Source organism: Mus caroli, unplaced genomic scaffold (assembly GCF_978045245.1).
Source record: "Mus caroli unplaced genomic scaffold, Mus_caroli_1 scaffold_16, whole genome shotgun sequence".
NCBI lineage: Eukaryota > Metazoa > Chordata > Mammalia > Rodentia > Muridae > Mus > Mus caroli.
Window position 1 is genome coordinate 9,875,374 of NW_028227271.1, and position 18,846 is coordinate 9,894,219.

At 40.2% G+C, this 18,846-nt stretch overlaps 1 protein-coding gene across 1 annotated transcript in view; it reads left to right on the top strand.

The window, feature by feature from the left end:
- The window catches only part of Adamts20 (ADAM metallopeptidase with thrombospondin type 1 motif 20), a 124,696-nt gene that overhangs the window by 74,987 nt on the left and 30,863 nt on the right, over positions 1-18,846 (top strand). Inside the window, exons 27-28 of the mRNA XM_021183238.2 lie at positions 742-903; positions 2,624-2,797. Coding sequence (XP_021038897.1) covers positions 742-903; positions 2,624-2,797 — 336 coding nt within the window. The remainder of the gene's footprint in view (positions 1-741; positions 904-2,623; positions 2,798-18,846) is intronic.

Consider the following 18,846-nt stretch of genomic DNA (forward strand, 5'->3'; position numbering starts at 1 on the left):
GGCTGAAGCATTTATTTGGATGCAGATTACAACCCCCCAGGGTAATCTCCAATGAGAAGGGATTACTGAGGAAGGCACTTGAATGCCCCTTGATTAGAGTCCATATCATGCAAACCAGATCAATCCCTGTAATAGGTAAGACTCAAGGTTTTTGAGAAAGAGACAGAACTTGCGGAAAGGCTATGCAGAAGGCTGCTGTGAGTCCTGAGGATGCGGGGGTCCTTTTTATGGGGTAGACAGGGCTGAGCGGCAAGTAACTATATGATATCTGCTTTAAAAAACCCTCCCAGTGAGACCTTAAATTCTTTCTACGTAACCTATATTTTGAGAGTGAGGGGTCACTTTCTAGTGCAAGGCTGAAAGACTACCTTTTCCTCAACAATTTTTATTTTTAAGACAGGGGCTCGCTATGTAGACCAAGTTGGCCTGGAACTCACAAAGCTCTGCCTGCCTCTCTGCCTCTCTCTGCCTCTCTGCCTCTCTGTGCCTCTGTGCCTCTGCCTCTAGTGCTAGGATTAAACCCATGTGCTGCCATTGTCAAATTCTAATGAAGCCCTTGGTAAAAGTCAAGTGTTTTGACAGATTTTCTTGATTAAAACAGTGACTCCAGGTGGGAGAGTTTGCTGTTGACCTTGCTTTGCTTTGGGCCCGTTGTGTCGACTGTTGCTTTGCGTTGAGTCAGTCGCCACCTTTCTCACCGTGTGGAGCGCGCAGTGCGAATTTCTGTTCTGTTCCCATCAGTGCTCCAGAAGCTGCGCCGGTGGTCTTCAACACAGGGCTGTGGTCTGCCAGGATGAAGATGGGCGAAGCGCTACTTCCTGTGATGGGTCCTCCAAGCCCCCAGAGTCAAAGCACTGTGGCTCCAGACCTTGTCCGCACTGGAATTATGGGGACTGGGGAGAAGTAAGTCATGTTGTCCCCTGATACCATCCTTGAAGATGAAAGTCATGTGCTTCCTGCCTCTGGGCCCTGTGGGATGACTTCATCTCACTATTTTGTGTAGAAACAGATATTCTTAAAAGTTCCTTTGGCAGAAGCAGTCCGGTGTGACAGTCATTTGTGAGAGAGCATGGTCGATGTTACTTAACAAAACCCGATGTATGTGCGTATGTGCGTGAGGCCGGTACCTGCGTGAGCTACCAACATCTTTCAAAGACTTCTTAGAAATTTAGATTGATATAGGTACAGAAAGCCAGGTTGATGTTTGTGCCGTGCTTTCTATTGCATGCCATTCATTTGGCAAGTCGTCTTTTGTAAAAGTATCTTTTATTCTCCTGGAGTATTTGTTGTATCTGAGGCTTACTGCCTCTATCTGCTAACCTAGGCCTATCTCTGGAATCTTCTAGCCTCTGCCCAATCTAATCTAGGCCTAGAATGTTTAAAGCCTCTGAGACTTGCTGCTGAACAAGTTTCCCCTTTCCGATCTCTCGTTCAGCTCAGTTGTTCAATCGGGCTTCTTTCTCGGCCTCTGAATTGCTCTTCCTGGCCTCAGACTAACTCTAGCAGTCGTTTTTAGTCTTCTGGCTCCTTCTCATTCTCTTGCTTGTTCTGTCTTTACCTCTGTCTAGCTTGTTCTCTCTTCAATCTGTCTCTGTAAGACTCTCCAGGTAAAGCTGCCTCCTTCTCCCTCTGTGCTGCTCCACTCTCCCTCTCAACTCTACTGCACTGCTCCCCATGAACTCGACTGAATTCCTCTGCTGCTCTCTTCCTCCTGTACTGACTGTCTCTCCTTTAAGTAGCTTCTCTTTCCTTTTCTCATGAAAGTTGGGCATCTCCTATTCTGTCACATCTGTCTCTGATTCCTCCCTTTGTCTGCCACTCAGTTAGACATCACTTTCAAACATGAGTGCTTCCTTCTACAAACTAACTTTATCTTCGTTAGTTGGGGTTAAAGGTGAGTACTATGGGGGTGTCTGTATTCCAGCCAGAGGGATGAAAGATGTGTGCTAAGAGCTGAGCCACACCCTAACTAGAAACAGGTTCAAATATCCTGTAACAGCCTTTAAAATAAATTATTAAGTAGTTCTTTGTGCCCAAGCATCCTTAGGCACCATAAATGTAAGGATGACTTCTGAAACTGTAACTTTGAAGGTTAACCACACTCCTACCCCATGTTTTAGATGGAAAGGGAAAGGAAAGAGTCAATGCTCTTAGATGGATACATTACTCAGTTTAGCTTTTCAGAATGACTTTGGCATATACTTTCTCTTCAGAAGTAATTTGGAAATTCTTCTTTAAAGGGATACTTTAGTTGCCAACTGAAATGTATCAAGTTCCCTTAAAAATCTACTCTCCCATAGCAACTTCCAACTCTAGCATTGCAAATAATATTTAAACATTGATTAAATAAACATTATCATCTTACAATCTAGGAATGCATCTCTGTTGCCAGAGTGCTTACCTAGCATGCAGGAAAGCTGTGCATTTGGCCACATAAGCTAAGTGTGCTGCACATCTGCAAGTGGGAGCAGTAGGGTCAGAAGTTCAAAGTCACCCTCAGCTACATAGGGAATTCCAGGTCAGCCTGGGCTGCATGAGACCTTCTCTCAAAAGAAGACCATGGAAGAAATATAATATTCTCTTTGAAGTTTACGGGCATAAACTTTGCTATTCTTATTTCCAGTGCACACAAACCTGTGGTGGAGGGGTAAAATCAAGATTTGTGATCTGTCAGTTTCCCAATGGCCAAATGACACAGGAACACAGCTGTGAACTGCCCAAGCCACCTAGCATGATGCAGTGTCACCTGCACGCCTGCCCTGAAGATGTGTCCTGGTATCGGGGACCATGGAATTCGGTACGATAGTTATAGTAGGCTTATGACCATGTTCCTTTTACTTGAATTTCCTCTTTGTAAGTGGAAAAATTCGTAACTATCTTGCATCTGATTACTGCTTCTGAAAGCTGACCATCAACTGTCCTGGCGTGTTTATTGAAGTCGATATTGTGAGCAGGAATTCATTCAAGTACTGTAATTACATATGTGTAATGGTTTTATATGTATTTATACGTGAATTTTGAACTAATGGAGATACTTTCTTTCATTACACCTCTGACCTCCCCTCTGATTAATTAGATTTGTGCACAATGTTAACATTCCACTTGTAAGGCTATGTCTTGTTGGAGTTTATTATGGTTATATGTGGCTTTTGTCTGTGCCTATCCAATAACTGATCTAAAACCAAATAACATCCTTTTAAAGTTTGCTTCCTCACTGTTAAATTGTTTTGTTTAGAAATGTGAAGATAGTGAAGACAAAGACATTTGCTTACATAAAAAGTGTTCATAGTTAAATGCATCCTAGAGACCTACGACTTGCGTAGTAATTTACTATGAATATCCATTTTCCACCGTGTGGACTTACTGTGGGTTAGGTATATATTACTTTTCCATGTTTTGAATCATAGTCAAAACTCATAGATAGGGCTCGTAAATATTTTCCCTAATATTTTTCAAATATCTGGTTGGAAGTATAATTAATACATGAGTATATTGAAATTAGCATTTTATCACCTTTTTATTTTTAGATTGTGAAAAAAATGAGTATTTACCTTCCAGATAAAAATCTAGATTTGAGACAGCGATCTATTTGTAACTAAACTCATAAACCGAGACATTCTGTCCCAACTGGGGAGAAAGCTAGCCAGTACTTGGGGACCTGGATCTGGCGGCTTTGCCTTTGAGCTCCTTGGTGCTGTTTTCCTGTGAGGGAGTGGATAAGCGTGAAGCATGCACCTGCCTCTCTACTTCCTGATAGGTGCTGAAATACCTAACTGTGATGATTCTGAGTTAAGATTTTCATCAGGGATACGTGTGCTGGCTGTTTTCATATGCCACATGCCTTACTGGTACTCAGTGAAGTCATTTGTTCCTTACCATCTGCGACGGATGCTACACCACAGTGGTTGAGCTGACTCTGCCAGCCACAATGCTGGAAATATTTACTATCAGGCCATTTCTTAGAAGGTTTGGCTGAGACCTGATTGGCTTAGTGGACAGAAAGGCATGGCTAAAGTACAGGAGAGGAGCTTAGTTCAAGTCCTAGGCCTCAGCATGGCCATGTTCTGTAGGAGGTAGGCATCCACAGGGGCTTCCACCTGGTATTCTGAACACTCTGCAGTTCTAAACTTGCCCAGCCTGGTATATGCATTTGTCTATGTACTGTATTGGAATATCTGACCCTGTATTCCAGAGATGTTTGTGCATAGACCATGCCATAACTGAGAAACCTGGATGTCTATTAAGTCCTCTGCACGAGCAGCCCTTCAAACTCACAGAAACAATCAGTCAAGAAAACGGTACCCAAGGTTACAGAACAGTAAGAGAGGATTGCAGAGATCTTCAGTGTGTACCACACAACTGTTTCAAACGCAGCTAATCGAGTAATTCAATCTTTGCACTAGGGGAAGACTCTAATATCTTTATATATTTTGATAATTTGAAAATGAAGTTTTTTTTAAATCGCAATAAATGTTTATGCCAGATTTTTTTTTTTACAAACCTATTTATTTGCATGTGTAAAGATATATATCATTAGAGTACCTGGATTTCTGTTATTATATGAAGAATATTTATTTTTTCAATTAGTCTTTTATATTAAAAGGACTCAGGGGATCTTAAGTTTTGTTATCAAAACCAGGTATATATAAATATATTTTTTTGACTCTTTCAGTGTTGCTTACAGATTAGCCAAATTTCAGAATACCTCTTAGAATACATTAGATTAGTACTCTTTCATGACTGACATGAATTTCAATAGACCCTGCTCATTCAGTTAGAAAACTAAGGGAATATATGTGTATATACACAAATGAATGACAACACTGAACCTTTTTATTGTAAAGGATAGTAAAAAGACAGTGAGTAAAGTCATGATTAAAATATTTTAGAAAAAAATTGAAAATATTCTTAACTTTTCTTCATGTTCTGAGAAATCTTGTGTTGTAATAACAGAATAAATGAATTGTAATCCATGCTTGTTAATTGAATAACTGCATCTTTGTAATTAGCCAATATGAATGGATTGTATCTTAACATACGATGTGTGTCAATGTGCTGTCATTACGCTTTGCATAATGTATATGTATGCTGTATTATTATCCCTTGCGTCAGTACCTAAATGTTTTAAGCAACTGACAAACCTTATGCTGGAACGAATGGCCCCTCTCCTTGGTGCTGTTTGTCTTAGTAACAGGCTGTTGATGTCTCTTATTAAAAAGCTAACTGTTGAAAGTGAATGTTTTCCTAAGTTTACTGTTTGTATAAGTTACTATGGTTTTCTAGATTTCCCTTTTTTACAAACTAACATAGCAATGGAAGAGTGTAAGGTTTACTGTTTACCTGTCGATACAAAACTACTAGAAACATCTAAGTTTTCTTCTGATAGACTATACGCACTGATACAACTTAGTGGTGCTTATTATCATTAAAGTCACTGATTGTTAGTTTGTAGCCAGCATAATCTTTAAGAGGCTCATCACTCAGAACATCGGAGGAAATGCTTTTTTAAAAATATTCCCTTGTATTTCTCCACCAACTCAAAATAGTTCCCCAGAATGCATTTTCCTAGAATGGTAGTCGTCCCAGGGCGGAATGAACTCATGTTTGATAAGTAAATACTGTGTATTCTGGTATGTTCTGCTTGAGAATAGGACAGTGAGAATATGGAAACAGCATTATGCAAAGAGTCTTTCTCTTATGAAACCTTAGCATGTTTTTGCTTTGTTTTGTTTTGTTTTGTTTTGTTTTGAGCAAAAGCTTGCCCTTTGAAACCTGTTCACTCTGGCACTTTTCTTCAACGTGTTTCTGAGGGAACGATCACATAGGATTATGGTGGGGAAAAGCCATTACATCTCTAAGTCGAATGCATGCGACACAAGCTTTCAGGATTGGGCTGGTGGTCTGAGCACACTCACTTGACTCCACAACTTGCTGCATTAAGGGTTTTGTCCAACAAGTCTGATGAAAGCTGTGGAGTGGCTGCTGCCTCTGCAGCTGTGACTCTGGGTGATGCTAGGAGCGGCTCTGAGCTGCCTGGCACCGCTGAAGCCAGAGGCTGCAGAGGAGCCAGGTAATGTATGGGGAATGCTTCAGAAAGCTGTTGCTTATTTCAACTTTGCAAAGACCAATAAAAGTACCCACAGTAGTTATTTTCTTAAATTTGGAAAGAAAGAACATCCAAACAGAATAAGTAGTTTGGAAATGAGTTTTTAAAAAGTTTGTATATTATTATTATTATTGTTATTATTAGTGTGTGTGCACATTTGCAAATGCATGCCATTGTATACTTGTGAATGTCAGAGAACAACTTGCAGGGCTCAGTTCTCACTGACACCCTGTGGATGCCCATCAGGTCATTAGGGTTGGCAGAGAACACGTTTATCCACTGAGCCATCTTGCCACCCCTGGAGGTCAACTTTTAAAATAAAGTTTAAAATGTATTAAATTGTATTTAGTTAGTTACATATTTAAAACGTATTCAAAGTTTGCTTGTCGTATTTATATCACATCTTTCCAAAATAAATTTATTTGTTCTCCAAAGTAATCTATGTACGGTATAGTAGGGACTCTGCTGGGCACTGTAACTCAACCAGATGCAGTTGTACGGGCACAGGCTTGGCAATTGCAGGGTGAGTGTTCCCATGCATTCGGCATTACAGCTGCAGTAACAGCCAAGTGGGCTGTAATACCGTAGACATAAATATCTGGAGCTTGCTGTGTTAGAGTAAACCAAGGCTTACTAATAAGGGTCACACTTGGAATTGGTAATTTTGCTGCTAGTGAATCCTTCCAGGAAACTTACACCAGTCACATGTACTTTTTCATAACTTGGGTTATGCTGAGGAGGGGCTTCTTCTGCCCTGAAACAGTAGGTGGGTTTCACACAACGCCGCAGCCTCATCTGTACATGAGGATCTGACACATGCCTCACAAGAAATGAACGTCGGTGCGAGATCCTCTGGAAACAACTAGCTGTTTTCAGAAGAAATTATCCTGTGTTCTCTTTATGCCTTGGCTGAAGTTCCTCTGCTTGTGGAAGCCAGAGGAACGTTCCTGGCGTCACAGACACTGTGTGCGTCGTGTCAGCTGTCAGTAGCTGGAGAAAACCACCGCATTCAGGCTTCTATGTGATCCCCAGAGTCAGACATTAACATCTGTACATCAATGGCTTGACAGTTTCTAGGCAATCGATTAGTAATGACTTGATCACATCTATTTCTCTTAACATGTTTTCATTGTGTATTTTCATGTTTTTCTACACTATCTCTTTATATTATTATTGTGTGTCTTTATAAAAGAAATATGAACATGAATTTTTAAAAAGTCTGTGAATAGTATTAAATGTAACTTATTTTATGGAGGTTAGAAAATTTTCTATCATCAAATAATTTTTCAACCATTCAATTGTTAAGAAGTGTTAGAATATTTTTATGAGTGTTGAACATTTAGCTCAACCCCAGGAGGCTGGCCAGAGTACATGATGTATCTAAAATATGATTTTAATCATTTCTAAAAGTTGAAGGATTTCCTGGCAGAAATCCCTCAATGTAGCAAAGCCTAGATATGGGTGCTCTTGTAGTATCGTGGAAATTGGTTTAAAATCAAGTGTAGTGACCATTTTACAAATTTGTTTTAAAGGACACATCTAATTTCTTTAAACTCTTTGGAGTCAAATCTTTATATTTTACAAATACCTACCTTTGGAACTATAAGGTCTTTAACATTGAAAGATTTGGAAACCACTTAAACCATTTAAACAGATTATAAAATTTGGCTTCGAAGTTCTAAGGAAACTTGGTATAAAATTTGGCTTCGAAGTTCTAAGGAAACTTGGCAAAATCACGTAACACAAATATTTTCAAACATTTCAAAATGTTTGTGGGAGGCTTCCTAAAGCAACTGCTTTCTGCCACCAACTGCTCAGGTTTTTCCGTATTGAAAATGACAGGCATTAGGTAGCTCATCTGTAGTCCTTAACTTATTAGCAAATGTAGAACACAATTGTTTCTATAATGAACAATGTAGAACGCAATTGTTTCTATAATGAACCCAATTTCTCTTCGGGAGTGTAGACACAACAGCCCAAACCCTTCTTGTGCTAAAAGCCCAAGGAAGCACAAGAGCAGGGGACAGGACTTCATGGCATCTTCTCAGCACAGAGAAGGACCATGAGATTACACATGTGTCAGCCGAGGCGTTGTCAGTAAACAGGGGTGGGCCTCAGAATCTCACTGGATATACAAAGCATTGGGGACAGCGCTACCCACTTCTGCTGGGAAAACAGGTGTTATCATGGGTGCTGTGCATCATGTACACACATCGCCCAAACTGTAAAGGTTACATTTTTATTTTGGATTTTTTTTAAAAAAAGGAAGTAGAACTTCTTAAAACAGTATTTTGGTGTTGGAGAGCTGTCTCTTGACTTGAATTCGGATCCTCCGAACCCATGTAAATAAAGCTAGACACAGCAGTAAGTGCCTACAATGCCAGCACTCCAATGAGATGGGAGAAGGAAAAGGGCAATCCCTGAAGGTTTGCAAGCCAGCTAGCCCAGCACACACTGTGAACAAGAAGACACCTAGTGGGAGATGAGGACAGCCTATAGGCTGTTTCTGACCTTTACCGTGTGTGTGTGTGTGTGTGTGTGTGTGTCCACATTCACATAAAACCAGATGCACGCTTTATTGAACAAAAAGGTAGTATTTACTGCTCTTACAAAGGCTTTTGAATTTCTGAGTTATAATTTTCAACAGCTTTGCCTTAGACATTCAGATACTTGTATGATCAAGATGTTTAGTAACATCTGTAAATCCTTATCCCCTGGTGTCAACAAAGAAACTACTATTATCATTATTTCGGGCATTGTTTAAGACAGGCTGGCTGCAAACTTTCAATGCCGTGAGACTTCTGCCTCCCCTTCTCAAGATCTGGGATTACAGGCAGCTGTGTGGATGGCTGGTCAAAAATGAAATGGTCAGGCATCCGTGTATATGCCTGCGGATCCCTGCATAAGGAGGCTGACAAGTGAGACTGCAGTTCAAGGTCTAGATATAGCAAGATGCTGCCTCCACAAAACAATAAACACCTGAGGGACTAGGGGAGATGGCTCAGTACTTAGAACGCTGATTGCTATATCAGAGAATCCATGTTCAATTTCCAGCACCTACATGGTGGCTCATAACCATCTTTAAATCCAGCTCCAGAGAACCAAATGCTCTCTTCTGGCCTCCATAGGTACTGCATGTACATGGTGCACAGACCTATTAGGCAAAGACTAATAGACAAATAATTAATAAAAAACACTGGAAGTGTATGATTTGTTTTCATAGACACTGTTAGCTTATGAACTGCTTTCCTGAGCTGTCCCACACCTGATATTGCGCCAAAAGTAAGAATTTGCTTAATTTGTAATCAAATTAGCATACACTAATTTATTCTTAAATCTAGTCAGACCCATATATTCTTCTGTAATATAACCTTTAATTATTCAAACATAAAGCATAGGACTTGTGTGTATTTGTGTGATTACAATGTCACAGTTGATCTACAGAAGACCCTGGGAATTCTGCACAAGTTATTAGCTGAGCTGGAAAATGATCCTCTAGAAAACAGACTAGCTTTCTAGTCAGAACTTTTACTTCCTTGGATTTTTGTTGTTTTTGTAGTTGTGACCCCAAACCCCCAGTGGCTTGAGAAATAGTTATGAAGGGCATGGTGGATAGAAACTACCAGCAACCCATCAGCCAAAATGGACATTCAAGATGACTGACAGTTCATTTGTATTAGGTCTTATTAAGATTGTAGAACACTGAAAATGAAGATTGTGTCTTCAAAGGACCCATTGTCCATGGGAAATTAACATGGCTAACATATATAAGTAAAAGAAGGAAGAGAGGGAAGTAAAAAACTGGAGCATGTGAAGGGACATTTGCAGGAGCAGGCCTGGGTCTCAACATTGATGTGAGTGGAAAGGAGGCATTGGCCAGAGACCAACTGAACAAAAGCCACACAGAGAAAAGTTGGTCCATTTACTTGTTTGTGGTGACACCCAATTCGTGAGATTGCTCTGTGAGAGACAAGGAGCAGGCAGAAGGCTGGAATAGTGAGTTCATATCACACGAAGGACAGCCAAATGTAACAGATAGAAGAGATTTCTAAAATCTAAAATTCTGTAGATATGGGGAATATTGTTTTTTTTGGGGGGGGAATGGAAATGAGACTGTTGGTTTGGGAAAAATAATGAATAATTCTCATGAGTGAATTGAAAAAGGTGACACACTGTACGAGGGTGGTGACTTAGAGACCTTCAGGAACTTACCATGGATTTCTGCATAACTCACACAGCATGGTACTCAATGTGTAAGGAGAGAAGAGAGGCAGGCGAGGAGGGATGGAAGGACTGTTCTTTGTTAACACGTAGAGCTGCTACTGAAAACTAAGAGACACGCATATGCCAACATCTTGTCAAGAGCTTCGTCACCAGGAGAATAAAGCTATAATGGCTAACTCTAGGATAAAAGAAACTAGGATCTGAAGGGGAAATAAGTTGATCAATGAGGGGGGAAACCAATTTTAGAGGTGGTAATGTGCACAGTCCATTGGTAGCCCAGGCAATATTTTATAATCTTGACTTTACCAAGAGACACGTGAACTTTCATTTTCTAGGAATTTGGAGATGTGTTGTTACTCTTTAGCCTTCTGGAATATGGAAAGTCTGTTCTGACTCCTCTGCCTTGGAGTAAGCAGTATGCTAGCAGAAGACACAGATCTAAGCACTATTCATGGTTTACAGAATAACCGTTAAAAGCTAACATTTTTAAGATCTCACTTTCCTGGAGGGAAGGCAACATCTTACTGGAGTTTTGCAGACAGAATGAAGCCATACACAAGGGCTCACAGTAGTTCACAATGTTATGTTTTACATATTATCATTTGCAACCTTTCCTTCTGGAGATGGAAACCTACATCCTGTAGAAAAGGCCAGCTTCAGTACCAAAGGAACCTCAGACATGAGCCTCTGAACTGAGTGAAGTGATAGTATATGAGGGGAATTTATCTAGACTAAATTTGGTTCCTTTTGTCTCTTATGGAAATATAGCATTTATCAAATTCTCAATTCATCCAATATTTTCCAAACTAAACAAACCTGTACAGCCAGCACCCACCCCCAGGAATTCTCCTGTGTCTCCAAAGTCACTTTAAGGCCAACAGTTACCATTTGACTTACACCAGCTATAGCCAATCAGCTGGCCTGGTTTGTAACTTTAGATAAATGAAATTTAAATCACTTGTGAGAATCATGTTATTATATGTGCGCCGTGAACATGTTACACATAATCGAGCTGGAGAGATGGCTCAGCCATTAAAGGCTAGGCTCACAACCAAAAATATAATTTCAGTTTTCATAACAGTCTAGGATCTCCTCTGTGAACCCCCAGCTGTATGACCTTTATAAATAAGCAGGTAAATCCATATGGATACACTACAGATAACAAGCATTGGGGCTTTTATTATTTGTGGATTTAAATAATGGCGTATGGTCACTTCTCACAAATGTCATGGCGACATGGATATTAATATCTGTTGTCTATGTAGCCAAGACTTGAATGACAGGGTCTTGGCTTATGCATATATTCTGTCTTAATTAATGCTACCACTTTTCTATAGTGGTTTTGAAATTCCTAGAGCCCCCACATCCTTGTCAACACATGAAAGTGTCAGACTTCTAAATTTTAGTAATTCTACTTGTGTGGCATTCATTCGAATTTTAAATTTGCATTTTTCTCAATACCTTTACTGTGTTGTTGTGTCTGCTTTATGTGACACCTCCTTAGATGATGTGTCTTCTGAGGCCCTTGAGCTATCCTGAAATTGAACATTGGCCATCAGTTCTTTTGTTTTACCTTAATCATAGCACGCACTTTCATCTTGATTGGTAGCATCTCACTGGCTGTGTGTTGAAGATTGCCACCTTATTGTCTGGTCCTTTTGGTCCCAGCTCCAGCTTTTGAGGGAGGAGAAGGAGCTGCTCATAGTGGACAGGCAGGGGACTCTGAGGGGATTAGAATGGACACAGAACAGCAAAGCCTGGGGCAAGAAATATATTACTTTATCTTGCCGTTTTAATGGGGGGGGGAAGATAGCTATTTTTCATACCATGCTTTTTCAGAGATAGCAAATGTCTACCAAGTATTTGTCTGTTTACATAGCAATTACTTAATATGACACACAACAAGAGATGGAGATAAAGTACAACTGGATTAGGTTGTAGAACAATTTATATTGCAGTGGGTAAAAAATAGGAAGACAGAAGGAACACGTGATTGTCCCTGCACACATAGCCACATGTGCACAGATGGAAGAGTTCTGGGTGGTGGGGGTTGGGATACAAAGATTCCTTAAAGACTGAGGGAGGAAAAATAGACTTTTAGTCCTGACAGCTATTGCCAGATAATTAGCCTTTACATATGATCTAAATGCTAAACTACCATTCAACACAGAATTGTATTTTTGAAAAGCTAGAACCCATTCAAACTCAATAAAAGCTAACTAGAACCCACACAAATTCCTTAAAAGTGATCAATAAAGTTTAATTTGCAGGAAAATGGTGAAACTAACCTAAAATGTTAACTCTCACAGACTTGAGAGACTTAAATGTGACTATTAAATTATTTCTGAGAAAAATACTGGGTGGAATATTTACTAATACTCTGAATGATCTTTCAAACTTAAATAACCTTGTGCTTAAACACAGTAGCAAGTGGGCAGATTGCCGATTTGTTATAGCCATTATACTTATCAGGAAAGCATCTTCCTTCTAGCCTGTCATTCTTGTTAGGGAATAAGTATGTTTAGAAAAACTTGCTGGTTCTGTTAGAATATATTTAACCCATAACATACAACCTCAAATATAGTACATAAAATCAGTAGGCACCTGATGTTATTATTTGTAATTGGTGGATGTCATTACTGTAGTAGAAGAACTAAAAATGTGACAATTATATTGTGTAGACGATATTATGAAACTGGATATGCTTTCAAGAGACTGTAAGAGTCAAAGAAAAGATCATACCTCCTTCATTTTCAAAATGACTACTTATTTGCTAATTAAAGGGTTTCTCCAGGCTTTTCACCACACTTCTAGGAATTTCTCAGTATCCTGCATGTAGCCTTATTTAGGGTCCTGATCATTCCAGCACTATTTTATAAACATGGGCACTATCACCAAGGGTAGATTCTCATCTCCATTGATCTGCAGGGCCCTAGAAGTCAGTACAGCACAGATCAATTACATGGAGCTATCTTCCCTCTGCCGTTTTTTGCAGGGTTAACAATCGTTCGCCTCTCCATTCAGATAAAATAGATACAGTATTGAATGGTGTGTGTATTCTGTGTAAAGTTGACATAGTAAAATGTGTCTTTAAAAAGCTTAAAAGCTGTGTATGGCTGCACATACCTATAATCTCAGTATTCAGGATGTAGACTATATAAGATCCGGTCTTTAAAAGAACATGCTAAAACACCAAGCCTAATTTTCTTTTTACTAAAATAGAACATTCACAATAGTATATCTGGGCTGAAGGGATGTATGTACATATTCTGAGAAATTTAGTTGAAGTGTTTATGTTTCCTATGGACAGATGAAAGCTTTCCATTTTAAAGCTGTGGTAACTGAATACAGAAAATAGTATCTTATGAGTATGTTATGACTAATAGTGCTGATTCACAGATAAATATCCCTGAGCTCATGAGAACATGTTGAGTTATTCTTACTCTGATGAGCGAAGAGCTAGGCTGCACTCCCAATTTACAGGGCAGCATTCGTGGAAAGTGAGTTCATGGGGCTCTGCAGGGACAAGGGATCTCATTTCTCATTGGTGCTCATTCTATGTATATTCCAGCAAATTCTTCCTATATTATTCACGTTGACTTTGGGTTTTGAAAAAATCAAAAGGAGGAAAGAAATGGACAGATATAGAGAGGCTGGATGTGGCGACTCATGCCTTTAATGCTATCACAACAGATCCTAACAGAGATACAGTTATGTGCTGGATGCCAGTCTGGGCTACTGAGCAGGTCCCCCAACAACAACAACAACAACAACAACAACAACAACAACCACCTATGAAGTCAAACACTTTTAACTAAATCTTTTTTCAAACTGACTTTTATTTACAAAAGTATCTTTTGCAAAAATATATTCTTCTTTCTTTACCTCATGCCTACTTTGAAAATAATTTAGTGTATAACTAAAGCAATTTTTTCCCCAGTGTTTGGGTAAATGGTTTTCCTCAGGAGACTGACACAGTTATTTAGAGGCCCCTGGCATACTTACCTCCTATTCTGACTGTTGAACCCAGAAATGCTGTGTTCCAATTGTGTGGGCTCACAAACCAATATGAGAGTCTCTATCATCCTCAGAATTTGGAAAAGAAAAGAAAAGAAAGGAAGAAAGAACGGGAGGAAGGAAGGCAGGCAGGTAGGAATGAAAAAAGGAAGCAAGAAAGGAAGGAAGAAAGGAAGGTGGGAGCAGTTGGTTTACTGTGCATTTACACTAGTATGTCAAGCAAGGTAGGTGATTCCTTCACATGTAATACTGCAGCATGGCTACCCACCAGTGCAGTGGTGCTACCCACTAGTGCAGCATGGCTAGCCACCATTGCAGCATGGCTAGCCAGCAGTGCAAGCCCTGCAGCTTGTGTCATTTTATTAAGAGAAAACAGAGAACTGGTAAACCTGAAGCACTGGTAGTTACTTTACATACTGCTAAAACTCGACATCTGACTAAACTACTTAATAATGGGTGTGGCTTGGCTCTTGGTTCTAGAAGGACCAGTCTATCATGGCGGGAAAGGCAGACAGGCAGAGGGTCACCTTTCATTGGTAGCTGGGGAGTAGATTGCAGACAGGATGTGAGGCTGGGCTACAAACCCTTAACACCTATCCAAGTTACTCTCTTTATCTAGAAAGACTCCACTGCCCAAAGGTCCCAAGACTTTTCTGAATAGTCCCAGCAGTGGGGAACCAAGTATTCAAACACCTGAGCTTCTGGGGAACACTCCACATTCAAGCCACAATAAACATCTAGCCCTGGGTTGGCCAATAACTGACAGTGATTTCAAAACCTAAGTGCCTGATTCCCTATCCCATGTGTTTTTAGTATTCAATCCATCACTACCTGGTATTAGAAATTGAAAAAAAAAATCTTAAATTTAACAAAAATAATTCGTGCTTCGTGCTTATGTTCATTATTTAAAATAGGCTTGAATTCACTGACATATAAATTTAATCCCTAAAGCCCTTCTGTTGCCACTTTTGGTGCACGTGCTAAGTAGACATTAATTTGTACAGTGTCTGGCTTTTCTCTAAGCCTAGCTCCAACCTCTCCCTGCCCAGAACACTAATAAGCACCCATTCACGTCTCATCCAACAGCTCTCCGTGCACAGTCCTTTTGGGACCTTTACAATCCTGCCTAAAAGCAAACCTTTTGGCAGCTCTGTCGATTCCCAAAGCAGCTCACAAAGCGATTGTAGAAATGGGGTTGGTCAATCCTGCTACTTTGCTGGGCTTGGTTTTAAGAATGTTGTCAGTGTTATCCTTGTAATACCTTAAAAGTAAGTGTGTGTGCGTGTGTGTGTGTGTGTGTGTGTGTGTGTGTGTGTGGCAGGGGGTGAGGTGGGGGGAGGGGGAGTCTGCCCACACTGAACAGATTTCAGTTTCACCGTCCAGGAAGGCAGATGCTCATGGTTCTGGCTGTGGGCTCCCAGATAGCGTATGAGTGGGATCTTTATTACAGAGATTATCGTACCTTCTTGGAAAAACAGTCTCCTGGTTTGCTGTGGTTTATAAAGGCACCAGGAAAAAAAAAGCGAACTCACAGCAATACCACTGAAAGAATTATTAAAAATTTGGCACTATTTCCACTATTCTCATAATAGCCACAGTTTTTGTTGTCTTAAAATGAGTAAAGATCGAGGTCCCCGGATGAGTTTTAAACTCCAGACAGGAAATCTAGATCAGTCGCACTTGCAAACAGACATTACTAAGAAGTCTAAAATAATCCTTATCCTTTTATAGCAGAAACAACAAACAAAAATTCTCTTAGATAGAAAGAAAACGACAAGCTTTAGAATCATGGCAGAAGGGCCTGAGCACTTTTTGCTGCAAACAGTGCTTTCAGCTAAGCAAGAGGGCTCGGCCCTTTGACCCCAGTGTTTATGAGGCCGAGGCAGGTCGACTCTGTGATTTTAAGACCACCCTGATCGATATAGCAAGTTCCAAGCCAGCCAGGGCTACATAGTAAGACCCTGTCTTAATAATGAATGCTGCTGATGCTTGAATTTTGAATTAGAAATACATTTAGTGCTGCTTTGTAGCAAAACAGAGATGAGTTCAATAACACCTGTACTGGTGGATACCCCCTCCCACCCCCAGCCCCTCTCCCCCCCACCCCTTCTCCTCACCCCCACCCCCCTCTCCCCACCCCCACCCCCAGGCAGAAGAGACATCAACATAAACAACAGTCACCAGGAGGAGGAAAGCCCAGTTGGGGATTGGCCTGTGAGGACTTTTTTGGCTAGCTGGTGTGGGAGGGCCAGTCCTTTGTGGGTGGTGCCTTCTGTGGCAGGTGAACCTTATGTAAGATGGCGAGCCGCTCAGCAATTCCCCATGGTCTCTGCTCCAGCTCCTGGCTCCAGCTTCCTGCCTTGATTCTTCCAGTGACAGTCAGAACCTCCAGGGTTAGACTGGAGGGACAGTATCCTTCTTTACACGTTTGAAATGACTTCATCAGCTCCCACTGAAGAAAGTCGATTCAGTGTTTGAGACATGTCTTGACATGTTGCACTGGTTTTCCACCCTGCTTTTCTAATACTTGTGTGCACCAACTAGCACTGTGTGTTGAGTATTTCTACAAGAGACACTGAATAAATTAATCTAACTTTGCTTCACGTTTTATATTTGAAATTGGATAGAGTAGCGACCTTTGACCTTTGTAGAATTACTTAGTAATGCCAAGTATATGGCAGTAAGTTACCGTTAAGTATTATTCCTATTGAGTCAGACATTTGAATTATATATGCAACGACTCATAGTGCATTTCCCAAGTTAGAACTGTAAATCTATTATGTGTATATGAAGATGTATGTACATACAGCCAAAAATTAAATTTAGAGCATAAAAGAAATTTAAAAGTTATGATTGGCACAGCAACTTCAACAGAAGAAAATGTGCTGAGTATATTATTAGGTGGGATTTATTTTTTGCTCTTTGGTTTGGGAACCAAACACTTTGCAGATTAATCTGATTTTTAAAAATCTTAACTGTCTAAAGCTAAGAAATTTAAGTGATTAGGTGCAACGCAAGAGAATAACGTATTTTAGCAGTAAATATTTTTCATAACTAAATGTTGTCAAACTCAAGCTGCATAGTCAAAAAAGATACCTGTCACAGGAAAACTTCAAACTCCACTAAACTTTCAAACTGTCTGTGGCACCATTCCAGAAACGCTGTGAATGACAGCACCGCTGAATTAAGGGACAGCACCGTAGCAGGCCACGTCCCAGGAGATGGTCTTCACGTGCATATTGTGTCCATTTTCTTGTTCTCAACAGCTATCGTACCATGCTGTCCTAACCCCTTTCTTCTTTGACTTATAACAAAGACATTCAATTGTAGAAGCATTTGTCTGTTATAGTGGATGCTCTTCAGTGTAAAGCAGCTGCAAGGGGCTCAATCAAGTCTGAGACGAACTGTAGCAGACTTTCTCTGAGATAGGGAGGTATCTATCTCTGGATTCCTGGAGATTTACAAAACCATATTGCCAGGGCTTAGGTATAGTTTTGATTTTATTTAGAACACATTATGCTAGAATTCTGTTTTAAAAGTTACTTATTTACCTGCTATATTAGAATTCCTTAGGAGAGAAAGAGTTTGTGTTGTACTCCTTGGAATATTCTGTTTCTAGAGTCTTCTGACCTGGGCTCCTTCTCCTTTGTCTACTGAGGTCTTAGTTCATGTTTTGGTCTCTCATTTCATAAACACTGTTCCAAAAGGGAGTAAAACACAGCCACTAAAACATTATTTTGAAATTTTCTAGCAAAGTGACTATGATTGAAATATTCCGGTATCAAAATGTAAATCTACTTCACCAGAGGAGCATACCAAGCTTTACTTTTGAATAAAGAGTCAAATAAGGACAATAGATTTATGAAATAATAATTGAAAACTTCATTGACAGCTTGTGATTACCACTTAGCCAGGAGAGACGATCCAACCGAGTGCCTGGAATTTAATCTGATCTGCCCTGTCTGCTACAGTGTGGCGTCTCAAGAACAATTGGCTTGGCTTGTTGAAAACGATTTCTAGTTTGCAGTTAAGTAGGGATTCCAGGCTGAAAGGGTAAGAAAAATTTCCTGTGGCCTTAACTCTCCTGCAACAGAAAGGGTGTGTGAATCCTCCTACCACTTAGGGAGCTGCCTTTCTTCAGTTGTATGGACAGAGTACCTAACACCTAACACCTTCATAGGGAAATAAGCAATTGGAGCTGTATAGGAGTCATGTGTCCATGAGCATCGTCATCTTTTACATGTGGACCTTACTCTTACAAAAACAACAGGAGCTGATGGAACACTTAGAAGTGAAATAATTCTTTCATCTGATTATCTGATACTTTCTAAAAATTACTTTAAAAAGGAAAAGTCAGGGGACTGGGATGTAGCTCATTTGGTAGAGTGCTTGCCCGGCATACACGAAGCTCTGGGATCCGGCTTTAGCACTACCAAACACAGGAACAGAGGTATACACCCATAATCCTTGGAAGGAGTGGGGAGGAAAAGAGGAAGTCT